Source organism: Rana temporaria, chromosome 10, assembly GCF_905171775.1.
Source record: "Rana temporaria chromosome 10, aRanTem1.1, whole genome shotgun sequence".
NCBI lineage: Eukaryota > Metazoa > Chordata > Amphibia > Anura > Ranidae > Rana > Rana temporaria.
In genome coordinates this window covers 31,427,800-31,445,588 of record NC_053498.1, presented here as the reverse complement: position 1 = coordinate 31,445,588, position 17,789 = coordinate 31,427,800, and the positions used below count along the sequence as shown (strand labels likewise).

General features: G+C 41.5%; 1 protein-coding gene across 1 annotated transcript in view; it reads left to right on the top strand.

Moving 5' to 3' along the window:
* The first annotated feature begins 817 nt into the window (after window positions 1-817).
* Window positions 818-17,789, top strand: part of LOC120915825 (SH3 and multiple ankyrin repeat domains protein 1-like) — a 62,367-nt gene continuing 45,395 nt past the window's right edge. The window contains exon 1 of the mRNA XM_040326625.1: window positions 818-1,127. Coding sequence (XP_040182559.1) covers window positions 855-1,127 — 273 coding nt within the window. The 5' untranslated portion in view covers window positions 818-854. The remainder of the gene's footprint in view (window positions 1,128-17,789) is intronic.

Here is a 17,789-nt window from a genome sequence, read left to right as displayed (position 1 = left end):
AGTCACTCCATTTTATCCATAGAAGGAGCAATGGTTGCCAACCAGACTGGACTTAAAGGGGTTGTAAAGGTTTGTATTTTATTTTCTAAATAGGTTCCTTTAAGCTAGTGCATTGTTGGTTCACTAACCCTTTCCTTCGATTTCCCTTCTAAAAATTGTTTTCTTTGTCTGAATTTCTCACTTCCTGTATCTCCTCAGTAAGCTTGCCACCATCATCCGAGCCGTTCTGGCTGGGGGTTAATCAGCCACAACAGCTTACCGAGGAGGAACAGGAAGTGAGAAATTCAGACAAAAAAAAAAAAACATTTAGAAGGGAAATGGAAGAAAAAGGTAAGTGAACCAACAATGCACTAGCTTAAAGGAACCTATTTAGAAAATAAAAAACAAACCTTTACAACCTCTTTAAAACATGTATTCCCTCTCTTCATTGTCAATACATACAAGGGGGTGAGGATTAGTAGTTTACATAAGGAATATTGTTTTATGTTGACCGAAAGTGACAAGGGCACTACTTTTTTGGCAAGATCAACAGTTCTTTTCTGTACTTGCTGAAAAGGTTCTTAGTCAAAAAAAGAAAAGAAAAAATAATGCAGACACCACATCTAAAGACTGGGAACTTACAATTTATCCATTTTATGTTCCTGGTTTAAGGCAGTGATTTACAAAAAGCCTGTAAACTGTGTAAGCTGCAATGTATAAAATGTTTTCTTGAGATTGAATATCCTTGTAATACACCTGTATTTTAGTACATTTTTGTTTGCTTGTTATTTGTCAATAATTAATTCTCTTTTTTTTTTTCCTTTTCTGTCCTGCAGCTGGCCCTGTAATGCTGCTGTGGTTCTGCCTTCCTGACAATGCCCCAGAGTCCTGTATCAAGCGAGGAGGAGAGGAGGAGCATCTCCGGATACCCTGGGGAAGAGTCGGACTCGGACAGCTCCAGAGAGGGCCGGGTCTCTGGAGGGAAGAACAATCCCACTTCTGCCACCAGCAATATAGGTTCTTCTAATCCTCTTTCATCATCATCAATAGCTGCCCGTAGAATAAAGGAGAGATCCATGTCTGTCCCTGACGATTCGAACTTCAGTATGATGGTCTTTCGCATTGGAATCCCTGACCTGCATCAAACAGTAAGGAATCGGGCAGATGGGGGTTATTAATTCATGTGTCAGGAGGAGGAATCAATCCTAAGATGTCTCCGGCACACCATGATCAGGAAAAACAGAATGCTTTAATGTCACCAACAGAAAGTAATGTTTCAAGACCACCAAGGCCCTCTTCCATAGGCAGAACTTAATGTCACTGCTGTCTCAGGAAGAGGCCCTTGTTGCCCTTAAATGTCACTTTCCATTGGTGACATTAAGGGGTCCCATCTGTTTTTCCTGATCATGGTGTGCTGGTGACATCTTAGATGTTGGTGGCCTCAAATGTTACCTTCTGTTGGTGACATTAAAGTGTCCTGTCTGTTTATCTGAACATGGTGTACTAGTGATATCTTGGATTGGACACGCACTTTGATGGCTCCATCTGCTATTTAAACACAGCATCTTTCTATGAATGGGTCACATTGATGAATGGAGTGCACTATGCTCTTTGTAAATATGAAGGAAGAACTTGTCACAGAAACCCATTGCAAGAAAAAATTCTGGGGGAATGACTGCAAGAAAAATATTTTTGAGTACAAAAATCAGGGGGGTGGCTGCGTACCAAGTGTTCATGGTCTTAAGAGCCACAGAAAATACAGAGGATCGCTTTGGGACTTTGAGTGAGGTGGTCACAGTAGGCCAAAATAACCGCAATAGATACAGTAAAACCATTTAGGAAGGAATGTGCATACATGCATGATGGTAAACAGTAGCATAGCCAATAGAATGTTGTACATGATAAAAGTAACATTGGTACACGTAGATATAATACTGTAGACACAGGCATTAAAGTAACCAACGTGTTTCGTGAGACGTGGCTCGCTTCCTCAGGGGTAGATGCATGTGTGATGTATCTAAATTGAATAGAGAGATATGTGACACAGTCATAGATATTAAAGTAAATATGTGAAAGGGGCTCAGGGGTATGGAACCCCATACTTGCCAATCTGCAATGCCAAATTGCTGTATCCCAAAAGGCGACAGTCACCGGTGTATGGTATGGGAGCTGAGGGGGAGAGACCGGCCCAAACCATCACCAGGGAACAGATGGAGGGCCTCTCATAGTTTGTAAATATCAGCTGTAACATAAATGTTAGTAAATCAATATGGTTGATTACACAAAGTGGACATACAAATCATATAAATGTATATGCCCCAACTTAACGATGGAGCAGGACATGGAGACCCAAGGGTAAATGTGAGGGAATGTGGAAAAAGTTCAGAAGCCAAAAGGGGATATCTAGGAAAACAATCTCTAGAGCAAAAGGAAAGGGATGGTTACGATATGTGCAACAAAATATATATATGTAAGAGAATGACCCAATATCAGACATCAAAGTGCTAGAGTATAAGAGATGAGTGTACCTGTGTAGTATAATGGCTCCCAGCAGTGGAATCAGCTGTGCCAAGTGGAGTGAAAAATAAAGGAGGGATTCCCAGCCATATCCCCCCTCCAATTTGTATCCCCGGAAGGGTCCAGTGGGTTCCGCCCCTACTGCCATGTGGGGATGGCAAGGCACTCTGACGCCGAGGCGTAAGCTGCCATGTGAGGGTGCGTATGCGCAGACACCCCACGGCCACCCTAAATGACACACTACACCCTTAACGGGATGATGCCACAGAAAGGAACGCTGCGAAAATGCAATTATGGTGATCACCACAGTCCTATAACACACCATCCCATCCACCCTTTGTGCAGCCAAGGCTTTTTGTTATGCAATTAGGCCAACCTTGTCAATGGCAAACACCTCCACCTTCTGAGTCTCAAAGTTGAGGCTGCTGCTGCCCTGACACGGGCCGTGCTGATGTCAAATGCCTTTACCATAACAAACAATGATGATGTGCGGCCCTGAGACTGAACATACACAGGTCTGAAAATGTACTGAATATGAGGTATCCAGTATAGACACTGACCTTTGTGCCAACTCTATGAGTTCTATCTGAGGCAGCTACCTCGATTGGCTTCATAGGTAATGTGGCCCTACCCACGCCTCACCTCCTGAGGTTATTCTACAGGTAGTTGACATTAGAAAGGCATGTGCGGCCCATGCCTCACTGAAAGGGAGGGTTATATGAGTTATAACACTATAAAGGTACCATTTTTTTAGAGCTTGGCAATGTTCTTCCCTTTGGATAATTAAGTTGGCCATACACTGTATGAATTTTTTATTCTGTTTATGAAGAACTACCCAAAATTAAAACAGTGGATGGCCTAGTCAGCCGCTTCCACCCAACATCCCTCAACATTGAGAAATTGTAGAAAGGCAGAAAATTGTCAAACAAACAGTGATGGTCTCCAATCAAATGTGGAGCTGGTGGATGTTGGAGACCTTGCGCTCCTCCACCTTCCGTTTTGAGGATGCCCCACAGATGCTCAATATTGTTTAGGCCTGAAAACATGCTTGGCCAGTCCATCACCTTTACCCTCAGCTTTTTAGCAAGGCAGTGGTCGTCTTGGAGGTGTGTTTGGGGTCGTTATGTTGGAATACTGCCCTGCGGCCCAGTCTCCGAAGTGAGGGGATCATGCTCTGCTTGAGTATGTCACAGTACATGTTGCCATTCATGGTTCCCCCAATTAACTGTAGCCCCCCAGTGCTGGCAACACTCATGCAGCCCCAGACCATGACACTCCCACCACCATGCTTGACTGTAGGCAAGTAGGGATGAGCTTCGTATTCGAGTAAAACTCATGTTCGACTCGAACATTGTATGTTCAATCGTTCGTCGAATTACGAACGTTTTGGCCGTTCGCGCCAAATTTGATTGGCGTGTCACGGCCCATAATTCACTGTGGCATCGCAGTGCATTGCTGGCTATGCTTGGCCAATCACAGCTTGCAAAAAACGGAGAGCCATAATTGGTCAAAGCCAGGGTGGCTTTGGCCAATTATGGCTCAGGGGGTTTAGTACACGCCTCACACTATAAAAGGCAGCCTGCAGGTCCGCCTTGTGTAGTGTGTTGCGGTGGTTAAGAGAGAGAAGACCAAGAGAGAGAGAGAGAGAGAGTGTAATTTTTTGTAGGTAGATAGAGCAGGCAGGCTAGTCAGTTAAAGTTGGTGTGTAGAGCATAGGTGCTCAACCTGTGGCCCTCCAGGTGTTGCGGAACTACAGTTCCCATCATACCTCTGTGTTTTGAAGTCATATTTGTAACTGTCAGCAGTTTGCAATGCCTCATGGGATTTGTAGTTCTGCAACAGCTGGAGGGCCACAGGTTGAGTACCCATGGTGTAGAGGATATATATGCATACCAGGTGTTGTATATATACTTATAGTTACACTGTATAGTTTAGCTAGATCCGCTCCTTTTAATTTACTGACAGGCAGGCAGGTGATTGTGCTAGCTGCAGTATTCTCACATGGTTTACTGCCTGTGTCCTCTGCAGTGTGCACCTAAAGCTATGTGGTGTGTGTACTGTCTGTGTCTGTGCTATTTTTCTCAATGATTTTCATCCATATTGCAGGGATCAGACATTACATTAAAGCCGCAAGCAGTTTTAAATTACTTTTTTCTTATAGTAATCTCATTTTGTGCAGGGACAGTTCTAAACACGTGCCACCTCACAGGCATACTATAGACACCCAGCAGGTACGATATTTAAAGTAATTTTTCATTTTTTTTTTCACTTTATGCATCATTAAAATCACTGCCCTAGAAAAAACGACCGTTTTTAAAACTTTTTTTTCCATTGATACATGTTCCCTGGGGCAAGACCCGGGTTCTCAAACCCGTTTTCCGACAATAACTTGCATATTAGGCTTTAAAATGAGCACTTTTGAATTCGAGCGTTTGAGTCCCATAGACGTCAATGGGGTTCTAAATGTTTGCACGAACGGTCGGTCTGTTCGAAGGTTCTGGTGCAAACCGAACGGGGGGGTGTTCGGCTCATCCCTATAGGCAAGACACACTTGTCTTTGTACTCCTCACCTGGTACTCACTGTTACAGAAAAGATGGATAAGGACACACTGACATATTCCAAAGCAGCTTACCTATGGAACCATACAATCAAATGCAGAGGAGATGATTTCTAACATGTTTCACGCACACAGAATCTTCGACTAAGCACCCGTGTGCTTGAAATTTGTTCAAATTTTCCACTCATTTTCTGTGCATTTGATTTTATGGTCTAATAAAGAAGCCACTTTAGAATATGTTGTTGTGCCGTTATCCATCTTTTCTGTTAATGTATAATTTTTTAACTTGCTCACAATGTCTAAAATGAAAGAGGAAGATTAGGTGTTCTGACAGTGGCTAAGTGAGGTGGTGATAGCATGAAAGTGAAGTTCTGATTGTATATGGCAGGGATTTGCAATTAGCGGACCTCCAGCTGTTGCAGAACTACAAGTCCCATGAGGCATAGCAAGACTCTGACTGCCACAAGCATGACTCCCAGAGGCAGAGGCATGATGGGACTTGTAGTTTTACAACAGCTGGAGGTCCGCTAATTGCAAAACCCTGGTATATGGTTTATCTCAATGCTCCAAGCACACTAGGCGTTTAGCCCTGATGCACGATACTCCGGTATTTAGGTGTCAGTGAAAGGTATAGGCACACCATCAAGCCCACTTCCACCGGCACCAAAGCGCTGGAGCTAGACACCCATTGTGCATGTGGCCTAAACAAAGCTTTAGCTTTACCTAATGTGAGCAGAGTACAGGTTCACTTTAAATTTCTAGGTATCCCTGGAATCAATAGATTCCATAACACATAACCCTATCATAGGTGTGCACAGCTTATTGCATTAGGGTGTACACCCTAAAGCTCAAACACGTGTGTGTTTACATATATATGACCCCGGCATATTGATCCCCTTTCCAGGACAGTGAAAGAGAAGAGCGTAAACACTTTTCCTACGGCATAGCCAGCAAGAGGGAGATCTTTACCATCTTCCTGATGGCACACAGAGTGATAATACTAATGCGCATGGGGTGATTAGGGTGTGCCCAGGCACATCCAACACACCCCGCACACATGCAAAAAAAGTCTAATATTATATAAATATACTGCAGATTTTTATTTTTTATAGGTCTTGTTAGTTTGGCTGGAATTTGCCAACGTTACATTGTGCCTGGCAAGCTTCAAAATGAGAACCTCACATTATTCATGCCATATGCTCTGGATTTAACCATCAGTGATGTAGAACCAAGTTAGAACGCGCCTACTGGAATAAACTGCTCATTTTTACATCTCATCTGTCACTGCCTGCTTGCATGCTCTCTGTCCTCCATCTCTGTCCCATTAGCTCACTGCAGGAAGACACTGATATGCCAACTTTGGAGGAACCTGGTTTATGCGCTAGGCTGGATGGAACAAAAAGGAACAATAAATACACTTCAATTCATTTCTAATTGTTCACTATAGAAGGATGTTGGTTACTAAATGATGCTAAAATTGGAAACTGCACTCCATTAACCTTCATGTGTATCTCTAATCAAAACATTTTTTATTATGTTTTGTATGGAATGGTAAGAAGTTTGAACCCCTCTTATGTTTTTATTTCCATCTCCCCACTAAGGAGATTCACCCTCTGTATTTGTGGTCACCAGGACAAAAAGTAAAGGGAAATCCAGATTTTGAGTTGCCACTAACATAGAAATAATGGGGTAATCTTCCATTGGGGGCACTAGTACCATTAGGGACACTTGATCTCCTCCCACTCCCTGTGGTATCTACAGGGTATGACATAAGGGGAAATCTCAGAGATGGCAAAAAATAAATAAACTGACGGGATTCAAGGCATCACACACACTGGTGCTAATACCTGTACAACTTAAAATCTGGGAATATTTTTCCACCTGGTAGCCAGAGGTACTGCATATAGCCAACCATAGACATCAATGGCTGTATGCGGGTATATGATGGTACTTGCCTAAATCCGCACATGCAGACAGACATACCCACCTGGACGTAGATGCCTGAATTTTTTGTTGTATGGTCCCAGGCACCCATGTACACAAGGCCTAAATTACCTAGTTACTATACTCATTTTGTTTAAACCATATGTGCAAAAACAGGACTGCAAAAAAAAAAATTAATCCCAGGGTTACTTAAAGCGGTGGTTCACCCTTAGAGGGCACTTTTTAGCCTTAGATTCCTGCTCGTTTTGTCTAGGGGAATCGGCTATTTGTTTTAAAATATGAGCAGTACTTACCCGTTTACGAGATGCATCCTCTCCGTCGCTTCCGGGTATGGGCGGGACTGGCCGTTCCTTCTTGATTCACAGTCTTCCGAGAGGCTTCCGACGGTCGCATCCATCGCGTCACGATTTTCCGAAAGAAGCTGAACGTCGGTGCGCAGGCGCAGTATAGAGCCGCACCGACGTTCGGCTTCTTTCGGCTATGAGTGACGCGATGGATGCGACCGTCGGAAGCCTCTCGGAAGACTGTCAATCAAGAAGGAACGCCCGCTCCCGAAGACCCATACCCGGAAGCGACGGAAGAAGATGCATCTCGAAAACGGTAAGTACTGCTCATATTTTAAAACAAATAGCCGATTCCCCTAGACCAAACGAGCAGGAATCTAAGGGGGAACATTTTTTTTTTAAAGAAATGGGTGAACTCCCGCTTTAAACCATTTCACGCTCTGTCCAAAATAAATAAAAAAGTTGGTTTTGGTACATAATGGTACCCATTCCCACCCCAACCCTCCCATATCACACCGTTGGGCACACTACAAACTCAGACACTGGGTTTGCCATTCTTCACTCAAGAGACTAATGCCGCATACAGATGGTTGTTTTTTGTGATGAAAAAAAACGACGTTTTAAATCATGAAATAAAACGACGTTTTGAAACTTCATTTTCAAAAACGACGTTGCCTACACACCATCGTTTTTTCACAATGCTCTAGCAAAGCGAGGTTACGTTCACCACTTTTTTCCATTGAAGCTCGCTTCATAACTAGCTTCTGGGCATGCGCGGGTTTAAAAACGTTGTTTTAAACGTCGTTTTTTGCTACACACGGTCAATTTCTGTGAAACAAAAAACCACGTTTTGAAAAATGACACAAAAAATTCAAGCATGTTCGAACTTTTTTTTTGTCGTTTTTCTGAAGACCTAAAACAACGTTTTGCCCACACACGATCATTTTAAATTACGTTTTTTAAAACGTCGTTTTTTTTTCATCACAAAAAACGGCCCTCTGTAAGCGTTAGAAAAAGGACCAACTCATACAAAACGGCATGTAGTTGCCATCATCCCGTGATTATTGAAAATATTCGAAAAAAACTCAAGGAATGGGATTATGTAGGAAACACACAAAAAGCTTCAAAATATATAAAAATTATATCGATTTATTGTAATAAATCGATATAATTTTTATATATTTTGAAGCTTTTTGTGTGTTGCCTACATAATCCCATTCCTTGAGTTTTTTTCGAATATTTTCACTCAAGAGACTTAACCCCCAACATGCCTACATTGTAAAGATGTCTACTCCATGATTATGACAGTTGCAGTGGTCTATCTAATATTAACTGTGTTGGGGCTAACCCCGCAACCTTAAACGATTCTGACTACAATTTTCCTTTAAGTAGCCGGGAATTGACCCATCCTATCCATATTTGCTTAGTCTGACGATGTGGGGGTAACTAATGATGTGCCACCAGCTTATGCACTACAAATGATAGTCTTATCAGTGTACCAACTGTGGCAGGTTAATTTTGTTCCTCATCCATCACACCAAGTAGATTTTGGCTAAAGGCTAGTCATTTTGGACTTTAAAGGCACACGATAAGAAACTAGATACTTTTATTTTATAGAGATGTCATAAAAAACAGTTACAAATATAAAATCAAAGAAATGAAATCAATAACTGGTCCACACAGGTTATCACAATCATATTACAATTCTATCATAAAAGACTCAAAAAAGAGTATGATCAAAGGTTAACTGTGCGATGTGTAACCAGGCGGTGGGTCCAGAGGAAAAAGAGGGCTCGCTCTACATGTTACGCGTTAAAAACAACGCTTCCTCAGGAGCATAGACATGTTGATATACAGTAGTTAACCACGTTGAAGGTAGACAACAATCAGTCTTTTTACCCTAGCATTGGCCATAGTTTAAAAACCATTAGCCAGTTAGGGGGGTATTATCATATAGACAAAATTATGATGGCAATTGCTGGTAAGCAAGAAATCAATCAGCAGGGGGTGCAGGGCTGGTCAAGAGCAGTGACTATAATGTTGAGCCAGAAAGCGATAACCAAGGGGGTAACCTTGAATAGCAAAAACTGGCTTGAGACTTCCAATCCACTTCAAAAATAAAAGCCCTTAGGAGTCTACAACAGATGCACCACCGAGTAGTGTCACCGGATCGCTGAGAACGCCTGTGCGTCACACCAAGTAAGCATGATAAAGGATCAGGAGGAACGGTTGCATGTAAAATAACAGATAGTGTCAGTTGTATTAGACCAATACCATGCCAATTTAGAACATCTCCACAGCATGTGGATGAGAGTTCCTTGATCATGGCTACATTAGGGACAAATTGGAGATTCCTTTTTTCCCCAGCTATACAATTTTACAGGTGTTTTATAAACTCTATGAAAAATAACAAGTGGGAACACTTTTGTGTTGAGGATAAAGATACTTGTGTCATTAAATAACATGCCACTTCCCATATTTCATCATCAATATCCCCATTATCATCCCCCCATCCATTTCTACATGGAAATTATTTGGGGGCTTGTTGAATGGCTAAAAAATTGTTATATAAAAATGAGACGCAAAAGGAGAGGTAGAGGCCAGGACAGTAAAATTTAAGGAGCACTGAATCAACCCAGAGCAAAGCTTTTGCAGTTAATTTGCTATTCAAGGTAACGCCTCTGGATGTGGATTAAAGGTGACCTGACTACAAGTGGGACATGGTTTCCCTTTTGTGCCTTACACTTTGGTTTTGGGCATACTGACCGTTCTTCCTATCTGAAATTTAGCAGTTGCAGGATTGTATCCTCGTTTTCCAAAGCTTAGTTGCTCTAAGTGATTTGTTTCTGCCTGTGGCTCAAAACGTGTTTTACCTTGTGGCCTGTAAATTTAAATATAGCAAAACTGTGAATATTAGGACTTTAAATACCCCTCCAGTGAACACAAGGATACATTGATATTTATAAAAATACAAAACTTTATTTCTTCCAATAAAATCTATGTAAAATCACATATTTCATATAGCTGCTTGCATTAATACCAATGCTCATCATCCACTGTAAACATTCATAGGCTATAGTCAAGATAGAGGAATGATGTTGACGCATTTCGTAGGGTTTCCTGCTTCTTCAGGACCCTCTATCTCTTGAACAAGTGCAAACAGCAAGAAGAATAACTTCCAGAAACAGAAAATACATATATTGTTTACAACATCTTTAACAGGGTAAATTAGTTTATAATCACCAAACCTTATATAGATGTATAATAAGATGCATAATAAACTGCTGAAAGAAGAGAAAAAAATATTTTTTTTATATAAATGAAATAATATAATATTACTTAATTTAAAAAAATTATGTGTCAACCAAATAACTATGGCTCAACTTCGGCATATAATCACTAGCAAGGCAATCAGCGGATGACCCCAAGTGGTAAAACTCCTAGTGTAGATTTAAGTGTGGTAGAGGTTGGGGGGTTTGCAATACCATTTATTGGCTAACTAAACAGATTGTATCATCCTAAATCCAAACTATTACTGTTGTTGGCGGCAAACCCGGTACAAATCTGCTGTTCTTACCAAAATCATTATGCCTTCATTTTAAAGTGACAATGTCGTCAATCTAAATTGTCAAAAACATTACCTTACTAAAAGAATGTAAATGCTTATCTCTCCTGCTTCCCACACCACCATACACTGCTTAGTTCATATAGAATAGATTTCTCTTATTTACAAACGCCAATGTGCAAGCTGGAATTATCTTTTAAAGGCATCTTTCTCAAGAGTAGACTGCTCTTATGGGATACCTAATATTGTTCAGACTTTCATTTCCATCCTCTCCTTTTATTCTGTTTTTTTTTTTATTTTTAAGCTATTACGTGGTCTCCAAGGGGCTCATTACCTGCAAGTTATGATTTATGTCTAACTCAGCACAAACAAAATCCAATAAACCGAGTTCCCATTGGCTTTTCCTCCTGCTCTCAGAGTCCACCTCTCATTAAAGCAAACACTTTACTGTTCATGACGGCCTACAGGGAGCGTTCAGGAAACACTTTAAGGAGTGATGACGGAAGCTTGACTAGGTATTTTGCGTTGCAGTAATGCTGCAGTAATGACAAGAACTGAACAATTTGTTTAATCAGCAGAGTGTTTTAGCTGATCCTGACAACTTTCTACTTTCTAGATTGTAAATCTTGCATCGTGGCAAGCCGCTGGAAATAGAAACCCACAACATATTCCTAGCAAGCTACCTAATTTTAGTGGAGGAATGATTAGGAATGTTTTATCTATAAACTTTAAAATACAAATACTTGTAGGGTAGAGGCCAACAATAGATACGCATAATTAGGTAGATTCACAAAGAGTTAGGCCGGCTTATCTACAGATAAGCCGACCTAACTCTGAATCTAAGCCGACCTATGTTTAAGTGTATTCTCTAACAGAGATACACTTAAACATATCTAAGATAGGACGGCTTGCGCTGTCCTATCTTAGATTGCAATGTTTTGGCTTACCCCTAGGTGGCGCTTACATTGCGGCCGGCCTAGATTATGTAAATGAGCATTTACGACGATTCCCGAACGAACGCGAGCCCGCCGCAGTCGATTAACGTCGTTTCCGTAAGCGATAGGCCGCCTAAAGTTATTCCACCTATGAGGTGGAATAACAATGTTAAGTATGGCCGCCGTTCCCGCCACGAGGTTCAAATTTTTTACGTTGTTTGCGCAAGTCGTCCGCGAATCGGGATTTACGTCGTTTACGTACACGTCGAAATCAATAGGCCCGTACGGCCTACTTAGCCGCAATGCACACTGGGAAATGTAGTCGCCCGGCGCATGCGCAGTGTCAAAAAACGTGAGGTCAAGCCTCATTTCCATACAACATGCCCCCCTTCAAGTAATTTGAATTAGGCGCGCTTACGCCCGCTCGTTTTAGGCTAGGCCGCTGAAAATTAGCAGGTACCTGGTTTAAGAATCACTACTAGCCTAACTAATTTACGGCGGTGTAGCCTAAAAAGACTAGGCTAGGCCGCCCTAAAGTTAGGCACCCCTACGTGAATCTACCTAAATGTCTGTGTGCTTGCTGGTATTCTGATGTAGTATCATATTTGAAGGCTTTGAATTCTTAAAAGATAAATGGTATAAAAGGAGTTGGGGTTGAGTAGTTGACATTTGTTGAGGACTGGACATTTGGGGATATCGAGGAATACTGAAAATGGTTCTGTTGAGGAACAGACATTTTGGGGATGACCAAGTTGTGGGAGGGATCTAGCTGCGCCCATGCATGTGGGGGTAACACCTCACCCAAAGGCGTGTTTACCAATGCCTGGATTTAGGTGGAGGCTACGGTCATGTGAAGAATCAAAAATTAAGGAAGTCCCCTTACTCAGATGAGCCACTTGCATGCAGGAATAATGTGCGCAGTTCATCCATAAGATGTTTTGTCTTAAATAACTACGCAATTGTAACTGATGTATGTGTTCCATTTGGAGGGACATGCAGAGCCGTTGCCCACTCCACCAGTCCAGTGTACCTCCGTTACCTCACTCTCAGCAACTAAATGAAACCACGTTTGACACATAGCACGGGTCTCATATGTGTCCTAGTTAACTTTTAACATACCTAGTAATTAGGCTTTAGATCCCCGTAATGCTAGTCTGTTCCTGGTGACTGGAGGAGACGGACAGCTAGGGAGGGAGCCAGAGCACCGACCCCTCGCTACCAAAGCACCTGTCACCTAACTAGGTACCATGCCATGACTGTTTGCTGTAGCTGTTCTTCCTTCCAATAACCCGCAGCAACTACCGCCTCTTCTTAGCCTTGTAGATTATCCTTTTTATAGTGGTGTTAAACATGCCCCATAGTGCTATTGCAGACCCAGGTTCTTTAGAAATACACCAAGACCCATCATGCGCCTCTTGAATAACTTTAGACTAGGTTGAGAGCAGTTGAAACAACTTTAACTGGAAACTTGGAACAACATCTATAAAATGTATTAACATCTTTCTCCTAACTACATCTGACTGTGGCTTCCCCAAGTTACCCATGGGAAAAGTCCATACTTGGCAAACCTCGAATTGAGATTATGTGCCTGCTGTACCATATACTTGTATGAGAATGTATTATGTTCTCCTTGCATTAAAAGGAAAAATAGTGATGCGCTGAAATAAACTTTTGCTGATAATATGTGCAGAATTGATACCAAAAATACACACTCAGAAGGGTATCAATAAGAACACACAATAAAAATCAAATGAATTGTGAGAAAAAAACAACCTCAAGTGTAGCAAATGTCCAGTTCTGAGTAGTACTACTTATAATACAAAAAGGGTTCCACACCCACTTGCTATCACAGGCTGACGTGTTGTTAAGCTTTTAAACAAAACACAGGCAGACACCTTGAAACTTCAGATTAATAAGTGTGGACTGGTGCTTAATTGCTTCCAAATGGCACAGCATATGAGGACGCCTTGCTGCTTCAGGGCGATATAACTCAAAAAGAAAAAAGAAAAGAGATATGGTGCAATACTGTGGATCGCAGATTAAGCATGGACAACAGCAAAAAAGCAGATGCACTCACGAATCCCCTCTTCAGATACAGCCTTTGAACATAGCCTTACAAGCCGCTCAGTATAGTGTTTTTCTCACGCGGATGAACGTCCGTTTATCGCGTCACTAGGCTCTTCCCCCCACGCCTTGCATCACTCAGCACGTGACTTAATCACCATTAAGTCACGTGCCGAGTGAAGTAACGCGTGGGGGAGGAGCCTAGTGAAGCGATCAACGGACGTTCATCCGTGTGCGGAGATTGCTATACTGAGCGGCTTGTAAGGCTATGTTCAAAGACTGTATCTGAAGACGGGATTCGTGAGTGCATCTGTTTTTTTGCTGTTGTCCATGCTTAATCTGTGATCCACAGTATTGCACCATATCTCTTTTCTTTTTGAGTTATTTCGCCCTGAAGCAGCAAGGTGTCCTCATATGCTGTGCCATTTGGAAGCAATTAAGCACTAGTCCACACTTATTAATCTGAAGTTTCAAGGTGTCTGCCTGTGTTTTGTTTGAAAGCTTAACAACACGTCAGCCTGTGATAGCAAGTGGGTGTGGAACCCTTTTTGTATTGTAAATACTACTACTCGGAACTGGACATTTGCTACACTTGAGGTTGTTTTTTTTTCTCACAATTCATTTGTTTTTTATTGTGTGTTCTTATTGATACCCTCCTGAGTGTGTATTTTTGGTATCAATTCTTAACATATTGTACACATATCAGCAAAAGTTTATTTCAGCGCATCACTATTTTTTCCTTTTTTTTGTATCATTTTGGTTTTGTACACCTGTGTGTATGCAGCGATATCATTTTGGGTATTTTTGTTGTGTTTTTTCCTTTCAAATTTAATTAATAGTTAGCGCTGTAGTACATTTTTCACATACATATTTGTTCTCCTTGCATTGCTTCCTTTGTGTGAAATCCTTGGTGTTCCTGCTAGTCCCTCTGCTCTCCTATTAAAAACTGATCACACTAAGACAGTGTTTCTCAATTCCAGTCCTCAGGCCCCCCCAACAGGTCAGGTTTTCAGGATTTCCCTCAGATGAAAAGGCTGTGGTGATTACTAAGGCAGTGAAACTGATCAAATCACCTGTGCAAAATAATGGAAATCCTGAAAACCTGACCTGTTGGGGGGGGGCCTGAGGACTGGAATTGAGAAACACTGCACTAAGGGAACACACAGTGGTCAGTTCTTTAGCTATGCTGGGAACTCAGTGTGCTCTCCCCCCATGGTCAGACTTGTCCTGACACCCCCCCCCTCCCCTCACTGCACAGTTATTTTCTAGTAAGATCGTGTGCTGCTGCTTCTCCTCCCCCAGGTCTTGTGCAGCTGAGAACAGAGGGAATGTGATCACTTATTCAAAATGGAAAAAAATATTTATAATGTATTTTTAGATCTATACAAAAATGTTTTGCCTTTCATTTCTATTTTATACTGAATGGGTTGTTTTGCAAGGTGATAATTTACAATCACTTTAAGTCCCCCTGCTCCCAGGAATCTAGATCTCTTCCCTTTTTATAATACACGGAGGGAGGCTGGACCTCAGAAAAAGTCAGCAAATATTCTCAGGAAAGGCAGCAAGAATCATTAGTCCTTCTCTGTGACCTGGGCAGCCAAGTGCTATCTAAACAGTGGGCACATAGAATGTCAGCACACATTTTTGTTCTTCCAAATGTTCCAACTTGCTGAAAAAAAATCAAATCAGGCCTCGGGCAATAATCGCATGTGAAACTCCGACATGCTGGTTGTACCCAAGTCGATTGATGTATCAACTTGGGTACAATCAGCCTACCCATAGATGGTTCGAGTCTTGGCTGGACCCTGCTAAACTGGCCAAGATTCGAACCATCTATGGCAAGCTTAAGAAATGCTAACTTTTCTACAACTCTTATCTGTTTCATGTTTGTTCCAGGTCAGGGACTCAAAAGTATTCAAGCCAGAGGCAGCTGGGCAGCTAGCATTTTCCAAACCGAGCTAGCAATGTCAACCCCTGTATTTCTTTCATAACAGATGTACAAAGGACTTCTGGAGTCCAGGGTCCTAAGAGTTGGAACAAGTTATAAAGAGGAAATCAATGTGGAGAAAGTTACATCTATGTGTTGCCAACATCTCATTATATTGTATAGAAGGAACAAAGGAAAAGTACCTTCCGGTACTGTGGGACTTTAAGGGCAAACTCTTTTATAAGCAAATTGTTGTAAAACATAAAAATTGTATTCAAGTGTTAAACGCAATTTGGTGCAAAGCATTACCATAATCATATACAATACATCATACACATTGAGTACCACGCTCATGAGGAGCTGGAGAAAATTTGAGAGAAAGTACCAGGGGGTACTTTTCCTTTGTTACTTCTGATGCCGCGTACACACGATCAGTCCATCCCATGAGAACGGACCGATGGACCGTTTTCATCAGTTAACCGATGAAGCTGACTGATGGTCCGTCGCACCTACACACCATAGGTTAAAAAAACGATCGTGTCAGAACGCGGTGACGTAAAACACAACGACGTGCTGAAAAAAACGAAGTTCAATGCTTCCAAGCATGCGTTGACTTGATTCTGAACATGCGTGGATTTTTAACCGATGGTTGTGCCTACTAACGATCGATTTTTTTCTATCGGTTAGGAATCCATCGGTTAAATTTAAAACAAGTTGGCTTTTTTTTTAACCGATAGATAAATAACCGATGGCGCCCACACACGATTGGTTTGGACCAACGAAAACGGTCCATCAGACCATTCTCATTGGTTTAACCGATCGTGTGTACGCGGCCAAAGGGTTGGCAAAAGTTTAGTTTATTATGATGACAGTACTACATCAAATAAGAATTTTAAACTTGCAGCCTGTTTGTGTGACCTGCATTCTACTTGGATGCAATATCTTCACTATGATTAATTTGATCTGATTAAATAAACCCAGCCCCCTTTAAAAATCTCAGTGACCCCCTTCCTCAGACATCTGGGTAACTAGGATTTCATTTTATGTGAATAAATATTATGGTTTGCCTGGAGTATTCTTAAAAATCCTACTTAGAGCCTGGCTTTTGGGACTATAACACAAAAGGCATCATTGGTAGACCTGGAAGCAGGAAATAACTGAAGCTGGACTAGCTGGCATTTTATGTCGGTATAATTGAATTACCAGTTTGCCCTCCGAAGCTTTCTCAGTCTCTCCCCGGCAGTAGAGCTCTGTGACTTTGTCGCTCTACACTGATTGAAGGCAGCTCAGCTGTAACTCTGCAAAGTGGCTCAGTACTATTTAAACAGCTCACACCATGAAACTGAAATTACAAGAAAAATCGTCACTGGCATGTGTGTTGTGTGTGTAATAGAACAATGAATCAATGCTACCCTAGTAGCTGCTGAATACATGTTACCACTGTTCATTGAATGTAAACACAAGTCTTGTTAACCAGTTACAAGTGATGATATGTTCCAGATAGGTTGAAACGTTACTATTTTTTTATTCTAAAAAGGCTTTAACACAGGGATAGGAAACCTTTTTAGCTTAGCGTGCCCTAAAATGTTTGTAAGAAGCTGAGAATGCCAGATATGTACAACAAAATGTCTACTGTATATTTTTTATCACTAAAGTGAGCATTTAGAAAGTAAACTGTGGCTTTATAAACTAGAATGGTAATACATGAACAACATTGTGTCAGTGACTGCAGTAATAACCACAAACGTTGGTGACTGCAATAATGCCTTGTACACACGATAGGAATTTCTGATAAAAAAAGTCTGATGGAATTTTTTTCATCAGAAATTCCTATCGTGTGGGCCCCATAGGATTTTTTTCAGTCGGAGTTTGGAAATAGAACATGTTTTTTTTTTTTCTGATTGAAAAAAATCCTATGGGAAATTCTGATCGTCTGTGGAACTCCGACGGAGAAAAAAAACACACATGCTCAGAATCAAGTCGACGCATGCTCGGAAGCATTGAACCTAATTTTTC